Genomic DNA, 18659 nt, shown 5'->3' on the forward strand with positions numbered 1-18659 from the left:
TTTTTTCAATAATTTCTTAAAAGTAGCTGCTGTATAACTATTCATTCTTAGGACATTTCTTTGAAAGGGTTATGTAATTTGGTAATGTAAGTAAGTATACAGGAAATGTGCTTATTGTAGAGTTCCAATCAATCCCATTGCCTCTGTGTAACCACAATACTTAAATGGCCTGTTGAATATAATGGGTGTCAGTTTACCTCAAATCCTGCAAGTGGTCTGAAGTTGCTTATGGCAGGAAGTGATTAGGAAAGATGCAGGGCGTCATAAAGCAAAAATGCTGGGAGGTTCACACAGACGTCTTATTAAAATATATAAATAATGACCGCAATAACGCTTAATGAGGTTAGGAGCACAAAAAGAGGGCTTGGTTTTTCTAAAGACGTATAAGATCATCTGCTGAGAGCAACACAGCTGAGAATCTCTTTCTTTCTTTCTTTCTCTGTTTGTCCCTCTATCCCTTGCCCTTTCATTTAATTTCTTATGCTCTCTCTCTCTGGGGAACACACAGACAATATGAACAGACTTTTTAAGAAAATTTGAGCATGTCCATATTGATTGTAGCTTGCAGCACAAGAAAAAACACTAGATCCACATCAGGGAAGACGCTTTTTGAAGAAAAATCGACTAGTAATAGTAGAACATTTATTAATTATATACACTACATTAAATATTATTTGTTGTAAATATGTTGTAAAAGACCAGAAGTTTTTGACGTTTTTTCGGTTCTGAAATATCAGCGGCTGATCTTGCTGACCTCATGTTCCATCAGTTATATTTTGCTCTCCTAACCTCATATGATATTGCACCAACGTGCTATACCACACTCAGAAGACCACTTGAGCTGATATTTGGAGCCCGCAGTGGAATTGTGACAATAGATTTTTTTTTTTTTGTTACCTGCACAGGGGATTATGCTCTCAAATCTCAGGTATTAGCGGGTTTACCAGAGGGATTACGCATTGTACTTGATTCACGGTCGGTCCAGACAGATAATGCACCGGTATGGAAGCAAGTATACCTCCAAAAGAAAAAGAAAAGAAAAGAAAATAGATTGTAACCTGAGCAAAAGTAAGGACAGGCAGCAGATACATTAATCATCTCGGAGATTCTTGGTGCTGTCAAAAGTGGGTGGTTTTCCCTAATGGCCCAGGAATACGTGACTGCGGCAAATTTGTAACAGTGGGTCATTGTTCTGCTACATACTGTAGATACTGAGGTATTCATCACACTGGGAAGTCCTTTTTTATGATTTAGAAATGAAGCTTCGCACTGGGACCCAATCTAATTAACATAAACATGTAATCTTGTCATGTGGGGCCTCTCACATCTTACACACTTTGCATAAGGACTTAACAGTAGTCTATTTGCATGAAAGCCTATATTACAGTTCTAATACTGATACTCTAATACTCACACTGCTAATTTTCCAGTGTAAACACAGTGACAAACAGTAGATTTCTTTGTAAATGCTATAATGTGAACTGTATTTCACGAACAGTAACTTACACATATTACAATGAATGAATGAATGAATGAAATACATCCAGGCTGGAACAAACAATACTATAAAAAGTTGCAAAGATAAAGAGCAATTTGAAAATTTTTCACAAAAGGATGTTCAGACTTTCATGTCTGGACATTATACTGCAATTTTCATGCTAATTTTGCTGTTTTAATACCCTACTGTAATTTCCAACCCTGCTATGACATTTCCTCTTTCAGTGTGGTTCTTGTATATATTTGATTTCATCAAGTAACCTGAACAATTTATCAAACAAAAATGCCAAACATTTAATTTGCTGCTCTTCCTTTTCTTACATTGAATATCTTTGGGTTTTTGGCTATTGGTCGACCAAAACAAGAAACAACTTGATGTCACCTTTTGCTTTAGAAAATTGTGACGGGCACTTTTCACTGTTTTCTGATGTTTTATAGACAAAATGATTATCAAGAAAATCATCAGCAGATTAATCACTAATGAAAATAATTGTTAGTTTCAGCTCTAATTAACACATAGCCATCTTTGGCTGCAAATATTAATTAACTGTATTTTTTTTTACTTAAAATGGAACAACTCTTTACATGTGACACAGGGTGTAGCTAGTACATACTTTCATAATCAAATAATCTGCCCATACAAAGATTGTGCTTGTGCTTGCTAGGAGACTGAGGCCATTTGTACCAAAATAAATTGACTTGTACAGTAAGTGAATAAAAGCTTTTCTTGAGGGGAAATTGTCCTGATGACTCAGTCTGTTAATGCATGTACCAGATCCTGAAAGTACAAAGGATTTGAATTTTTTTTTATGTTTTCCTACATCATGGGCTTCTTAACTGTACCTGTCATGAAAAGTAAAATAAATTCAATGAGTGTTCAGGGAGGATGTACTGTCAACATGTGTCAGAAAAGAGTCTGCCAAAGAGTGTCAGCTTGAAGAGTAGCATCACTTTTTGCTCACTGACCTCCCGGCAGCTTATCAAGGACTTGGATTTTACCAAGCTGTGCTGTTACACAAGAGCTCTGCAGAAAGAGATATACACTGGCTTGTACATTATTGAATTTATAACTGTCATATATATTAACCTCGGCTATCTCACACTGCTGTGCTGCTTGGCAAGAATGCATTTATCTTAGCCAGAGTGTTGAACCTGGGCCATGCAGAGTCTGAAAAACAGATGCGTTTCACTGCAGCAGCCGGCTCTCTTGGGATCAATACACACATCGGTTCATACTGTATGTGGAGATAAATACAGACCAGCACTGCAGACACTAAATACTGATGGCCAGCAATGCTCTAAACCTGAAGTGTCAACTTAGTTGGTTGGCTACATTAAAAGGGGACATATCATGCTTTTTGTGATTTTCTGTTATTTTTATACTGTCATAATGTCAGATGTGCATGATAAATATGGTCAAAGGTCCAAAACATTAGGTTAACATTATGTAAAAATGCTGACCGAAAGTCAAGCCAAGACTTCAGTCCGCTCTGAACACTTCACTTAGAAAAAGTTACCTTTACTTCCACCTTGTGATGCCCTCAAAAAGCCTTCTGTTCTGTAGCCTTTGTTGCTAATGTCGTTCCACGGGTTGATCACGTTGTCCACTCGCGTATCGGATTGGATTTGGGCTAAAACATGTACGGATGTATTTTAGGATGTTCCATGTTAAGTACAGAATGAGAATAAGAAGTGAATTCCTACTACTAGGCTATTGTGTTTTTTTTATTTATGTAGACTCTGAAACTGCTGGAAGTCGGCCAAGGGGCAGCTTCCAGGAGCTAAACATTCAGAACACAGTGGGTGGAAGGAGGGAGGGAGGAAATAAAGAGGCAGGACCTAAAACAGCCTGTTTCAGACAGAGGCTGAACTGAGGGGTTGCATTAGATAAATAAGGAGTTTTTTTTTACTGTGAATCATGCAAAGATATACCAGTAGAGGCCCAGAATATAAATATAGAGCTGGAAATGTGCATGATAGGTCCTCTTTAAAGGAGAGTTGTCATGCTAACTTTGCACTCACCCTATCAAAATAAATCTGGGCCAGCCTCCTAAAGCTTTCTAAATAAAATTTAATTTAATAAATTATTTTATACATGTGTCTCTGAGTCCAAACATAAGTAAATACAGAAATTAGCACACTGGATTAGCTATTTCTGCTAATTTTGCTTTGGGTTTTACTTACTGTATGGGACAACTAGCCAGCTAATCAAGCTAATTGTTTGGTTAGCTAGCAAACTGTAGTAATGACAAACATGTATTACTTATACTTTCATACATAGCATGATTCTGTTCAAGCAGAGATAAACTGAAACAAAAATGGTTCTCTTCAAAGTGTTAAACTTCAGACAAGCAGAGTCTTAGAAGAAGATATGTTTCACTGTTTCAAGCAACTGATTTTTTTTCTTAGGGTAAATACACCAATTCATACTGGGTTATTACATAAAAGACACGTTTGATTTTAACATGACCTCATTTGGCTTAGTCTGACTCATTTTCCCTTTGTTTATGGTAACAGTGCATGTAGCAGTGAAGCGTTAGCTGTTGTTTCAGTTCATAAACCTGTGAAATACCTGATACATAATCATAATTGTGATCGGCCTCTTATACCACTTGAACCCACTTTTATTTCATGCCATTTCTGACATGTTTAGTGCCCTCTTTACAGTACTTCTTGTATTAGTTTACATTTAGATCTATGGGACAAAGAGGCAGGTTATTATAAAGTTTAAAGGCAGATGTTTGACATCATCGTGTTACAGTATCCAGTTATCCAGTTAACTGAACATGTTACTACCATCAAACATATTTCAGCAAAGTGAAGACACGTTCCAAGCTGCTAAACATTTTTCACACAAAACCTCTCAAGCAGATGACACACTGATGAAGCTACATAATATGCCCTCCTCATCTATATTTAACAATAAAATAATGGTGTTTGTTTAATGTGTTTTCTTGCAGTTGGGTGAGGACACCTTCAATCGTGCCAAGTTGTTGAATGTTGGCTACACGGAGACTCTGAAGGATGCAGAGTACGACTGCTTCATCTTCAGTGACGTGGACTTGATCCCCATGGACGACCGCAATCTCTACCACTGCTATGACCAGCCGAGACACTTTGCCATTGCCATGGACAAGTTTGGCTTCAGGTGAGGTGATGATACTCACCTTAGTGGGTGATTTTAGTGCTGATGAGCCCAAGTTTTTACTTGCATTTACCTTTAAAAGTCTTGATGTTTAAGAGCACTTCAGTTCAACCTATTTTAATGGGATTTGGGTTATGGTGTTTGCCAAAGTCTAATTTCAATAAGTTTGTTTGAGCTCATCTCAATGCAGTAGTGTTCTCACTAAAAGGCAGAATAAATTAAGTCACATATGTGTGCACACACACATTGATGAAGAACACTTCAGGGATAATTATACCTTACATAAAGGCTGGATCACCATCTGGGCAAAGCGGGCAACTGCCCAGGGGCCCCAGATTTTAAAGACCTGAATAGTTTTAGTTTATGTTGTACTCATTGTTGTTAAGTTGTGTTTTATCAAATTGCACACAAAAAACTAAGGGGAAGGTAGTATTATTCCATCATAGGAGAACTGTAACCAACAATTATTTTCATTATTAATTCGTCTGAAAATTATTTTCTTTAATATTCGATTGATATAATATATCAGAAAAGCAACACGTTAATATACTGAGATTATTTGTTTTGCCAGATGAACAGTCAAAAGCTCAAAGATGTTGAGTTTACTATCATGGAAAATTCACAAATATTCACATCTGAGAAGCTGGTACCAGCTTTTGTGATAAAAAAAATACTTAAACAATTAATCAATTATGATAACTGTTGCCAGTTAATGTTCATGTCAATGGTCAACCGACTAATCAATTAATCATCAAATCATTTCAGCTCTAGAGTTCTAACTACTACGTAGTGTGGATCAACAGGGTCCCAAAAGTAAACTTTTTCCCCCAGGGCCCCATAAGAGGGGCCTGAACCTGCCTGGCTGCTCCGATTATTATTGTATATCACTTTCACAGTTTGTTAAACTTGGTTTGTAAAAAATAAATATGGAGAATGCAAATCTGCAGCTGGCTGCGTTACCAAAGTTTTTAGAAATGGGCTACAGTCTTTGTTCAGAAAGACAATTGACAGAGTAGTCTTTAATTTAAATCCTATTATACTTTTAAATTCTTGTCTGTAGCGTAAATTAACATGAAAATGCACAACAGCTCAGTGCCAATTTTTGGTTGCTCAAGCTTCTGTAGTCCTAACAAAGACACATGACACAAAGCGTAACTAACAAATCAAGACCATTAATAACTCTGAACACTAGACCTGTTAGACCAACCTGCATTCAGGCAGTGTACTGTAGTTACTGTTTCTATAGCTTAAAGGAGCTATAATGTACAAGAAACACTTTTTGAACATGATTTGTCCATATTTTCCATAATTTATATCACAGAGGCATTGACTAAGTTGGCAATGTGACATCGTTCCAGGCCAATTCACTAATTGGAACTCGAAAAAGAAGAGCTTAATTTTCCATCACAAGGCAGTTGCACAAATTTACATATTTTAAAATATATAAAAGATCAAAAGGTCACACTTCTTGGCTTCTTGTGCAGTGGTGAAAGTTCAAAGTGAGACAGGAGCAAAATAAAAACCTGTCTAGATCTAACTAATCAACAATTTGTCACAAAACGAAACGGCATGTTAAAAGAACATAGACCCTCCCAAAACTTGCTAATGTAGCTTTACCCAGCACCACCTTGACCAGCTCCATTAATAATTCTGCAATGAGCTATTACCTATGTTGGCTACTCCTCGAAAATATAACACCTTAGAGATACCACGTGGGGACCACAACAACTGTGATTGGTTAGTATGGGCTGTTTTTTTTTTTGTCAGATTGTTCAGAGTGAAGACGACATGAAGCAAGCTGAAAAAAGGCTCAGTTATCTTCTTCTTTTCAATAACGCATCTCACAAAGACATCTCCACTGCATGAAACAGTGTTATCTTCACTAATGAAACACGGCAGATCGTCGAACAGTTGCTGTAGTTACTATAATTAAAGCACAATACGGCCTATACTGTCTTGCGGTGGTGGTATAAACATGAGAAATCTTACAGTGAACTATATATCAAAACCTATGTGGTTGGAATCTTCAGTGGGACTCTTGTTAGCCCCTTGTGTCAAGCATAAATCCAGCTTTAGTCCCCTATCTGCATGTTAGACACCCTTCCCAAGAAAACCTTGGTATTCTATGTAGTATTCTGTGTTAAGGGAATGTTCTTGGTCACATCTCCAGCATGTAATCAACATGTTGTGGAGTCAAAAGAGATCCTCACAGTCAGTACTGAATGCTTGGGTTCTGTTTTAGTTGTGTCTTTTTGCATAGTGACACCACACTTGCCCTCAATTATCTAAAAGCACTGGAAGCATTGATTAATGGCCTAAACATGGCCAGTGAAAATGACCTACCCTTCCAAAAGCTGTCATTCCCCAAAACCTATTCTACTGAAAACCCAGAGCTCCCTGATATAATGCTTAATAAGCTAATGCTCTCTGGCAACAAATACGAAACCAGGTGGTAAGCAGGGCTGTAGGTAACGTTTTTTATTAGCAATTAATCAGTAAGGACTTAAAATGGGTTCATCAGACTTTTTCTGGCTCCTAGAAAATTAAGGAATAGGAGATTAAAGTATAGGCTGGTGGTGAGAGAGAGTGAAAGGTCACATAATTGATTGTAGTTAACTGCTGATGTAAAAATCAGATCATTATAGAGAATCGGTTCCCAAGGTCAAAGCGGTCTGAGTCTGCCTACCAACATTTTTGTTCAGTCTTAAGAGTTAGAGGCTCCCAAGCTGAAGCAAACCAGCATTAATGCAAGAAAGAAAAAAATAATGGAAGATTAAGTTCAGGTGTCGTGCAGACTGACTCCAGCTGAGTCATCTCAGGAAAAGATCCTCAGCTGCTCCCTAATGTAAAAGCACTACTTGTTGGTTTTTTTTATTTTTATTTTTTTTATAAATGGTAAAAAAAAACATTGCCAGTGAACGTCAGGACACATTAAGTGCCATTCCATTAACTTAGCGCCTCACGACACCTAACAGCTCTCTGAGTAGAGAGGGTCACCTTGAAGTCCATTTCACAACATGACTCTTTCAGACACATTCCACAAATTGTAGTCTCTGTCAGCAACTTATGTAATGTATGTATTAAATTAAATTACCATTATTTTGTAGGTAATTTTGTGGATGTATAAGCACTTGCTCCCTGGGTAAGCATAGGATGAGTGCACTACAGCCCATTTACACCTTCACAGAGTGCACATATGCACAATGTCCTGACCTTATTCTGACAATGTTAGGAATCCATTGAGTGGGTCAACGTTTACTGTCAGGACGTATCATGTACATTTCCAGGTCTATATTTTTATTCTGGGGTTCTACTGGTATATTTTTACATAATTTACAGTTCAAAAAACTCATTATTTATCTTATACTGGCCCTTTATGCAGCCCCGCTGTTCAGCCTCCGTCTGAAACAGGCCGTTTTAGCTCCTGTCTCTTTAAAGGACCATTGTGTAGAATTTAGTGGCATCAAGTGGTGAGGTTGCAGATTGCAACCAAATGAATACACTTCCTCTCAACCTTCCCCCTCCAAGCGTGTAGAAGAACCTTGTGAAACTCGTGAAAGAACGCGAAAGGCCCTCTCTAGAGCCAGTGTTTGGTTTGTCCTTTCTGAGCTACTGTAGAAACATGGTGGTGCAACACGGCGGACTCCGTGGAAGAGGACCTGCTCTCCATGTAGATATAAAGGGCTCATTCTACGGTAACAAAAACAAAATGCTTCTTATTTTCAGGTGATTATACACTAATTAAAACATAGTTATGAATATTATATTCCATTTCTGCCAAGTCCGCTCCACTAGATGCCACTAAATTCTACATACTGCACCTTTAAGACGATGAGCCGATCAGCTCCTGGAAGCTGTCCCTTTGGAGACCTCCAGCAGTTCTGGAGGCTCCATAAACAAACAGTAGAAGTAGGAGTTCACATATTTTTTCCTTTTTTTATTCAAAATGTCAACTTTTCAAATACATTTGTAGATGCTCAAGACATGGAGCATCCTTAGCAACAAAGGCTAGAGAACGCACTGGCATGTGTGAACGATCTGATGTCAATTCAATGGGGAAGAAAATCACAGAAAGCATGTTATGTCCCCTTTAACACAGTTAAAAACGGAAATGGCAAAAGTAACAATGCACAGATGAAAGAAGAGGACAGCAAACCAATGTAAAAGAAAAACACATGTATGATGCAGGAAATGTATTCAACATGTTTGATGGAGTTTAAGGATAGACATTAATGTAAAAACATTAGTTTCTTCACAATGAAACCTGTGAAGTGGTTTAACAACTTGAGAGTTTCCCTACAACATTAAATATACATTACTAAATGAAGAGCAATCTATGTAATAAAAATCTACATTATTAAGACTTTAAGAGCCAAAACCTTAGGCTAATATGCTTCATAAGACGCTGTGGTAAGAAAACAACACCTCAGCTGTTAGATTTTGATTAAAATATTGCTCAATTCTGATTGGTGTGAATAATATTGTGACATCACTAAGTCCCAACCACTTCAAAACACAAAAACACAAATACAAAAAAATGTGTCTCGTGACCAAACCAAAACTTTTCCAACTTTGTAATTTTGCATAATGTTGGACCTCATTGCTCATATAAAGAAGCTAATTGAGAAAATAGGTTTTTAGGCTCTTTAACATCCATCTAATTTATGTTATTTTGACCGTTAATTACAGTGTCCTCATTTGGTAAATCACTGCAGTTTGTAAGGAAATCTGCATGTAAGTAACACGTTTTGTATAAACCAGACATAAGGTTTAGGATTTAGGGCCATCAAACGTTACACATTTGCACCTTTAATTACAGATGCCCTTTCCAGCTAATCAATGTAGTTTAAATGTTAGAACACAGTGATAAATGTCAAAGTCACCTCTGCTGCCTGAAATACCGTATTTAAGATAGCATTCTTACCTTTAAAATGAAACAGCATGAAATTGTCCACAGAGAAATAATTAATCACCTACCCCGGATGTTTGTCTGCTATCTCTGAGGTGATCTTTAACACGTGTCAGTCATTCACTAAGTGATCTATAGGACCATCTAAGCTCCCCTAACATAAAAACAAAGCCAAGAATATTATAACTGAGAGAATGATGGTACAAAAAACACATCAACTCAATGAAAAAAAAAAAGAATAGATCCAGGACAAGCTGGTTTCCCCCTTTTTATATATACTTTTTGTCCCAAAATTGAAAACTTTCTGACATGCCAATATTGCATCTCAGTAGTGAGAGTTATTATTTGATGGATGAATATTACATATAGACTGTTAAAAGAGAGATTATGTTTATGGAGCTGCAACCGTTGAGAATATTATATAAGAGTTTTGTTTATTCTCTTTACTGCTCAATAATGAAAATTTTAAACTTAGTTCTGAAGTTCTCAAGAAAAACACGTGAACAGTTTAGCAAATGTTCTCTCTCTCTCTCTCTCTCTCTCTCTCTCTCTCTCTCTCTCCCTCTCTCTCTCTTAGCGTGTGTCCATTTCCAGCATAAGCACACACGCAAACACACCATATTGTTGCTGGGAGAAACTTGTGCAGAAACAGACGGTCTCATTAGTTTCTGCTTGTCATCTTTCAACTGGGACCTGTCATACGTTTGACAACACATACTGTGCGCACACACACACACACACACACACACACACACACACACACACACACACACACACACACACACACAGATACGCACACACACACACACACACACGTGCGTCAGCCTCTGGTTAGACTCCGGGCGCCTGTCATGACACTCCCAGCTGACGTTCGTCCCACTCCACTAGCCTCACCACTTTTGAGGAAAAAATAAAAAAAATAGTTGTCTGTCCACACACACACACACACACACACACGTACATACACATACATACACATACATACACATGCATCATTTTTATATACTATATATACTGTATGTACTTTCACGAACATGACACAGACTCTCCTCTATCACTTAATTATCTTGCTTTTTCTCATCCTCTAACTCTCTCTTCTCCCTCATTTTCTTTACTTTTATGTAATATTTTGCACTTTTTCTTGCTCTTTGTGTTTCTTCTGTTCATCTCTTCTGGTTTCATGTTCTCCTCTTTAAGCTCTAATTTCTCTTTCATTGTACGTTTATCAATTGATTCTTCTCGGGTGACAGAATTCATAATGGGGCAATTATATAATTGAGTCAGGCATTATCTGACATTTCTAATGTAAAGCCAGATGAAGGACGAATGAAACTCGTCATTAAATCCTTTGTAGCATTCATGCTAACACAGTGGGAAGAACATAGATGTGAAGTGTTTGTTTGTGTAGCTGCCTATAAGCACAAGATGCTGACAGTGTGCAGAAATACGTTGGCCCCCAATAACACCCAGTCCTTCCATGTGTCTTCTATATGGATATACAGTATATTATCCACTTAAAAATTCATCCAAGACAAGGTCATTTCACCAGTCAAATGATTAAATGTAAATCTAAAGGATCTGAATGTCTCAAACCACTTCAGGACGGTCTGAGATGCTTTTCAAATGTAAATTCTGCCGTCTCTGCAGGCCACAGGACGGGACAGTAGCAGCCAATCATTGCTGCACAGTAGCTTGCATCTTAGACTCAAAAAATGAAAGAAGGAACACTATTATTATTATTATTATTATTATTATTATTATTATTATTATTAGCTATTTCCTGTGTGGGTGGAAATGTTAATTATATGTCTCATAATAAATTGGAGTGTGAGAGGATGTGCATGTACTACTGAACACAGACCTAAAGTGACTTTTTGTTTTGCTTTTCCTGCAGACAAAGCAATCCTAAATTTCACAGGTTGAACTGGATGTGTGTTTAATGTACGTTGTTTCTTCCTGTTGTAAAGAAGATTTCTTCTTTTTGACTCGACTAATTGGAATGAATGTGTAAAAGTGATTTTGCTTTGGTTTTTCACTTCAGTTTGTGCATAAAGGACATAAAAACAGGCACTTCTTGTTTGGTTGCCATAAAATCAATATCAATTTGTGAAATGGAGCAGACAGTGGCCAATCATTACGAACAGTCTTGTTTGTTTAGGCATTATTTGATAACGACTCATTAAAGTAGAGTGCATGGTTTTCTTTGAATTGTAATGTCATGAGGTTAGTTCATCTTCCTCAAATGTTTGCCTTATAGCTTTGTAATCCCCCCTGTCTTTTCTTCTCTTCCTCTCATCTTTCACATCTTCTCCTATCTTTGTTTTTTTTTTCTCTCCTCTCCTGCAGGCTGCCCTACGCAGGATACTTTGGAGGAGTTTCAGGCCTCAGTAAAAAGCAGTTTCTGAAGATCAACGGCTTCCCAAACGAGTACTGGGGCTGGGGAGGGGAAGACGACGACATCTACAATAGGTAACCTTGGAGGCTGCTGGTTCTGCCCATGATATCTCCACCATTATTCTACCTAATTGAGTTTTTAAAATTGCTTTAAGAGAAAGTTAGAACTAAAACTGAACCAAAATAACCAAAAAAAATTAGCATTTTGAAATGAGTAAAGTACACAGAATAAACTGTAATATACCATCTGTCAGGGGTTATGTTTGTTAGGTTTTGAGTCTGTTTGGAATAAAATATTTGTCAGACCACCAGCTCAGTTTAACACACACATATACGCAGAGTCACGCACATTCATGTGTGCACGGATAGTCACATAATTTCAGCGGAGAAAAAAAAAAAAGAGTGAAATCAAGTCTCTCAACTGAAAGCGACACTGAAGTTCTTCATGGAGTGTGTGATTTATTGTAATTGTTCATAAAAGGAGAATGATTAGCAAATAAATTAACCTTTTGAAGCACTCCAGTCAGCTTTTAATGACTTGCCTAAGTTTACTAATGATATTACTGTGGAAGTGTGGTGAAATGAAATCTGGGAGAAGAATATCTATTTGACAGGAAGACAGAAAGATGACTTAAGACGGCTTAAACGCATTGAACCACTTACAGGGCCATTAGTTTAATTTATTGTCTATCCAGATGGTTGTTTGGACTGAAAATTGCTTAATTACCTGGTGAATTGATGATCTGACTGTTAAACAAATGCATATTGCAACAATATACAGTCATCCATCTGTGCTAGATACTGTAGGAACTATAGAATCATGAAGGCTTAATGCAATAAATAAAGATTTAGTTTTATATTATAGAAATAACTAATCTGCAACTTTACATGGCACCTAAAGCTCAGCTTACAGTTCCCATATATTACCCGATATCCGCTCTGTTACGCATGTTACCACCTTCAGTCACAACAAACTAGAAATGTCACCTTCTTATTGCTGTACAACTAAAATAAACATTTAAGGTGGCATAAATATGCTCACAATTGAAGGAATTGTCAGTTGTCATGTCAGATTAGCTTCAAGAGAAAATATATTTCAGTCACATAAACGGATATGTTAATATTCAGATTCAGCTCAAGTACACTAACTACACACACACACACACAAACACACACACACACACACACACACACACAATGCTACCTCTGTCTTTACGGTATCTCTATTCTTCACTATCTGTTTTTATTTCTCTCTTCCTGTGTCCTGCTGTCACTCTCACACTGTGAAGCTTATCTTTCCCTTTTCAGTGTAATAGCATTATAAGACAACTGAAAATAGAGCATTTGAAAATTGGTGTTTTTGAGAATGGACTTTGTCAGTCACCAGAGTATTCAGGAGATTACTGTTGTCTGTAAGCGTCTGCCAAGATGTGATAAAACAGATCCGTGTGTGGTTCACTGAATAGCAGCATCGTGTGTGTGTGTGTGTGTGTGTGTGTGTGTGTGCGTGTCTGCAATTATGAGACAGAGGATGACAGATAAAGTTAAACCTCTAACTTTTTATTGGATGATAGCTGCGGTAGGCCATTAGTTGCTGCAGATTTCCCTCGAGATATTTCACTGCACTCCAGCTGAGCTATTTCAGCTGCTATGAAATGTGAAGTGTCATGCAGGAATATCATTAAAATCCTGTTTTGCTTTGTATTTACTGTAAATCACCCATGCATTGACTTCTGCTGTTCAAATTAACCTCCATGTAGGTCCATACATACATACACTTACACTTACAATGAAGGGCTACGTTGAAAATTTCATTTGAACGTGTAAATCCTGCTAAGTATGTATGTGAAGATATGTGGATTTTTCATATTGCTTTGAGTGAGGTGCGAAATGTTAACAAATTGATATTTTTTAGAGATATTTCCAGCACAGCTGCAAAATTTTGATCTTTTCCACTGAATCAAAGAGCAAATTTTCTTTGTAGTTTTTTCCTCCTTTGTAGTATTTTGCACTGAAATCATTCAGGGATACTTACAGGACTGTAGGTTCAATAGATCATAATGCAATTTAACAACCTTGCAGTCTAACTTAGTGGTCAGTGTATGGTTCATTTTTGGCTGGATCGCAACAGCGGAGCCAGATATACACACAGTAATGTCTCTCTGACTGACTCACTGAGTGATGAAGTTACACCATTGGTCGGCCGAGTGTTGGAATTTAACCCATTTCGTCCTCAGGGGGTGTTCACAGCACTTCCACTGACTGCAGCTCATTCCAAATTTATTGCATGCTAAGAGCTCCCTGTTGCTGAGCCAGCAGATGCCCTACCTCGCTCTGCACCTGGACTCTCACTCCATGATTGCATGACTGTCAGAGGAGCGTGTGGAGGCGTTGATGCGGCTGACCCGGCGTGTGAGGTCCGTGGCCTCTGTGCCGACGGGGAGCGTCATGTTGCTCCTCAAGATGATGTCGGCAGCTCACCCAATGGTGTGCCTGGGGCTGCTGCGCGTGAGAAACCTCCAATGTTGGTTCGCGCGGCTTTGGCTTCATCCCAGCCGGGACAAACAGCGTGAGCTCACAGAGTAGGAGAGAAAACAGCTCTGCATGCGCCAGGAGGCATGAGGGAGAGAGCACAGTTAAAGCACCCCAAATAACAATCACTCTGACAAAACGCTCAATGCAGAGTGAGTCTTAGAGAAACAAGAGACATCTGCAGATAGTAACAGATGAAAGAGCAGGGGGAATTAACAGACAACTAGAATAGTTATAATTAGAAATAAAATAAGTTCTCTTTCAAATCAAACATCCCAAGATATGAATGGAAAGTATTGTTCTTGCAACTGCATTTATAACCTATTTTTTGACTCAAACATAGCTTAACCATGTCATGTGATATGTTACTTCAGTACACTTTAACAACAAATTACTTATTACTGGGACTGCTACAGAAAATTGCAGATGAACATTTAATATCCAGAAATTCACGCTACCACTGACTCTCCCAGTAACAAATTGGCCACAATTTCGCACATTGACCATACATGGTCCTGCCATATACTAGTTTTTGACCTAGTCTTGTTGACTGGAGAAACTGGAAGTAGCATAATTTACAGTATTTCAATCAATATGCAACTACGTACTTATTATCGCCACCCGTTGTACATTTTTATGGAGATCACACCAGTTCTGTTGCAATTTTCAATTGATTGCAGGCAAGGCACAAAATAATTAACCAGATGTTGAGTTGAGTGAAAGTGGGTGCACCAAAATAGTTGTACTTAGCAAAAAAAATTAGCAAACATACTTGCAACAGAGGTGAACAGCTAACTGCGCTAAAGTGTTTGAAACATATTATGAATGCAGATGGACAGTGAAGAAGTGGGTTACACTGCAGAAGTTGATTCAAAAGTTTGCTTTGACTTTGTGATACTTTTTTCAACATAAATCTGGGTCACCGTCATTGTAAGATAATGAATGCAAGCTGACTAACTGCTGTTCTCTGAAGGAGGAAGCTGCAAACATTTAAATGCCACATTTCAAGCCAACAGGAAATTAGTGTTTGATGGTGCCAAACTCTCAGCGAGTTAACACCCAACTCTGCAACTCTACGTAGATTTTAACTGCTTCTTACAGTTTCTGTCTGCTTCTAGCTCATTTGCTTAAGTCTTTCAACCCAACCATTGTAAATTGCATGTATATTGTATCATTAACCATTCCATATAAAACTGTAGACAACAGTCTACAAGCTTGACCGAGCTAGGTGTACGCTACCTGCCTAGAATGAGCAGAGATTCAAAGTAACCAAATAAAGTATGTAGTGAAGAACGTTGAGCTTTTAGGATGCTAAAAATCCAAACTTCTTTCTCAGAAGTTGGTGGAGACGAAACCAGAGCTAAAATGCCAGTAAATTTTGGATGTAAAGGTGACATGTCAACAACTTCAAATGGGATGTTCATGTTGCTTTGTGTGTCAGCTGGATGTGTAAGTATGCATATTTGTCATGTAAATTTGATTAGCCAACCGTCTTTTGGTCATTTTCATCAAAACTTATTGCAACTATAACTCCCAATAATTTGTCTAATATGCCACTTATTGACAAATTAAATTGTGACATAATTTGTCAATTAGTGGCATATTGACAACTAACATAATCCAGCACAAGAAGAGAGAACAACAGAGAGTTGATTATAAATGTCACACTGCATTCTGATCATCTGTATTATTTCTTCATATGTACTCATATCTCCTGTTGTGTATTTGGTTTCAATTATCGGTGAAACTCAGTGGTCCGATCGATTAACATACCTTGAGATATGCTGAGCTGTACTGGGTCGTGCATCAAAGTCCTCTCTGTGCCTCCTCGTGGTTTTCTCTCCTTGTTGTTTATTACAGAGTAAAACTGTAAAAAATCGTACAGTCAATCTTATAATAAATTAAAGAATAAAACATTGGATAAAAGCTGAGCATGAAGGTTATGTCTTGCTCTACTCTAAGGCTCACACCCCCTCCCACCATCCATCTTCACTTTTCAGGGCTGGCTTGTTTTAAAGCTTTTCACAGAGCAATCTGAAGGGAAATGCCCTTGAAAACACACTTGGACAAGCTGTTGGAGGGAGATGGTGTGTGGACGTAGCTGAGGCTATCGAAGCAAGCAAAACAGTCTCCTACTCACTCCTGCCATGTAAAATCTTGTAATTGAATTTTTGTGGATTTTTAGCCCATGCTAGTGACATGTTGGTTGGTTGGTCCAGACTTAATCTCTGTAAACAGATTCTGCATATGAATGCAGAATCTGTAGGCAAGGGACAAGATTTTGGGATCAGAAGCCTTATATTTTCCATTTCCATTGCGATGATTTCTGCAGGAACATGCTTTGGTTGCATGCAGGTAAACAGTCTGTGTGGGAAGTGAAATAGGCGGAACGCATTGGCCGAAATGTCATCTGGACCTAAATCACCTACAAAAATTATTGATGTTGGTTTGGTTTTAAATTGTTAACTGAGTGTAAACTGCCTACTTTTGAAACAATCCGGTCATAAATGTTGTCTCTGCAGACATTACTGGGGCCCAGAGGATAAATCCTAATGACTTTGCTGGTCCCTTGACTTTTTATGTAGCGCCACCAGCAGTTTTTCACTTAGCTTGTAAGATGTATAAACATCTAACTGATGAATTGACTCAAATGGCAGTGCCTTTACACACAGCTATCCACTGTGTTTACCTTGATTTAATCACATGATAATGACTCCAGGCTGCTACAAAATATCACACAGTCTACACACATCAGACTGGTCAGTTATAACTTCAGATTACTGGGGCTCATCAATCCTGTGCACCATTGCCTCAATCCCAATTGTATTTTTAAGAATAGTTATGATTTATTCCTTAACTGCATGACATTTAAATGCAGCTGTCACATCATTGCAATAAGATGTGATCATTTACAATGTGAATAGAAGTAGAATTAAAACTGAAATAGCGTTGGATTGATGCAATACAAACATTTTTAGTTATTTATTTCTATCATAATTGTACTATAAATAACTTTGTTAAAGCCCCACACCATCTGATGTTGACTGCAAACAATGCAACGCTCTGCACCTTCCAGACAATACAATATAATTTCCTTAAGAAACGCCTTTCCATTTGCGGAACTAATTTTGTCATGCTTGAGACCAGTAATGTGACTGGCTCAGAGCATACTCATTAATCACCACACCTTCTGATCTATATTCCTCTTGGCCCAGCCCTTTTGCACTTTGTGCTGCAGCATATACATGAACCCAAATAGCAGCTGGGCTTGGAGACTCCCACACAGTCCAGTCCGTGCACCCAAGACCTGCCACCTTTCACTTGTTGATGTGTTTTATTGATTAAAATTCAGCCCTTAGTCTTGCACTGTCCTAATTAATGAAACCCAAAATATATAACTACATAACATGTTTAATCCTGGCAGAACATAAAGGCTGGGAAAACATGCTCTGCCTTGGTCCTGTAGAGTCAAACATTTTCACTTTAATTTTTTCCCTTCAGGGATCAATAGAGAAAAAGCTTATGAGTTTTATTTTGAAATCTGAAGCTTCAGAAGTGTGCAGAGTTGGGGATGGGGGTCTCCAGCTGAGTGAACTAACAAGCTAGCTTGCGCTGTCTCTCAAGACTCAGTAAAACTACTTGGAGAAGGGTAAAGAGATGGAGAGATAAAAGCGGTATAGATCAGAGTGTGTGGCACCCATGAAATGCGCCCCTTGTTTTTTCTCTGTCGTTAAAGGGTGACAGGGTTCACAGGTTTGATCTTTGCAAGCAGCTGATGTGTCCATCAGCTTGGCGTCCAGTCAAAGTGTCCTTGAACGCGACACTGAACCTCCATCTGCTCATTCTTTGAAAGCTGCTCTGTAAAAAAGGGGCATCAACTAAATGACTAAATCACTCCTTTACTCTTCAGCACCCATCCCTCACTCAGTTTTCCCCTCTCTTCTGCCCCTCTAACTCTCCACGTCTTCTTTCCTATCTCCCTCTCTTGCTTCCCTCCAGAAATTTCCTTTTTTATGCTGGTTTTGATGCCACAGACCATGGCATGGCCAGTGCTTGAAATGGGTCCTGCAAGCTTAATGTTAGCCCAGGGGAACAAGCGGTCCCTGCTGTTCAGTGTGGCCCGAGCCCGTGGCGGAGAGGACACATGCCACTTCCACAGCTGCCATTGCCACTAGCCTCCAC

General features: G+C 38.3%; 1 protein-coding gene across 1 annotated transcript in view; it reads left to right on the plus strand.

Annotated features, from left to right (window-relative positions):
- The window catches only part of b4galt2 (UDP-Gal:betaGlcNAc beta 1,4- galactosyltransferase, polypeptide 2), a 191995-nt gene that overhangs the window by 144589 nt on the left and 28747 nt on the right, over positions 1 to 18659 (plus strand). The window contains exons 5-6 of the mRNA XM_067606214.1: positions 4458 to 4645; positions 11898 to 12020. Of these exons, the coding sequence (XP_067462315.1) occupies positions 4458 to 4645; positions 11898 to 12020 (311 nt within the window). The remainder of the gene's footprint in view (positions 1 to 4457; positions 4646 to 11897; positions 12021 to 18659) is intronic.

The sequence above is a fragment of the Thunnus thynnus genome, chromosome 12, assembly GCF_963924715.1.
Source record: "Thunnus thynnus chromosome 12, fThuThy2.1, whole genome shotgun sequence".
NCBI lineage: Eukaryota > Metazoa > Chordata > Actinopteri > Scombriformes > Scombridae > Thunnus > Thunnus thynnus.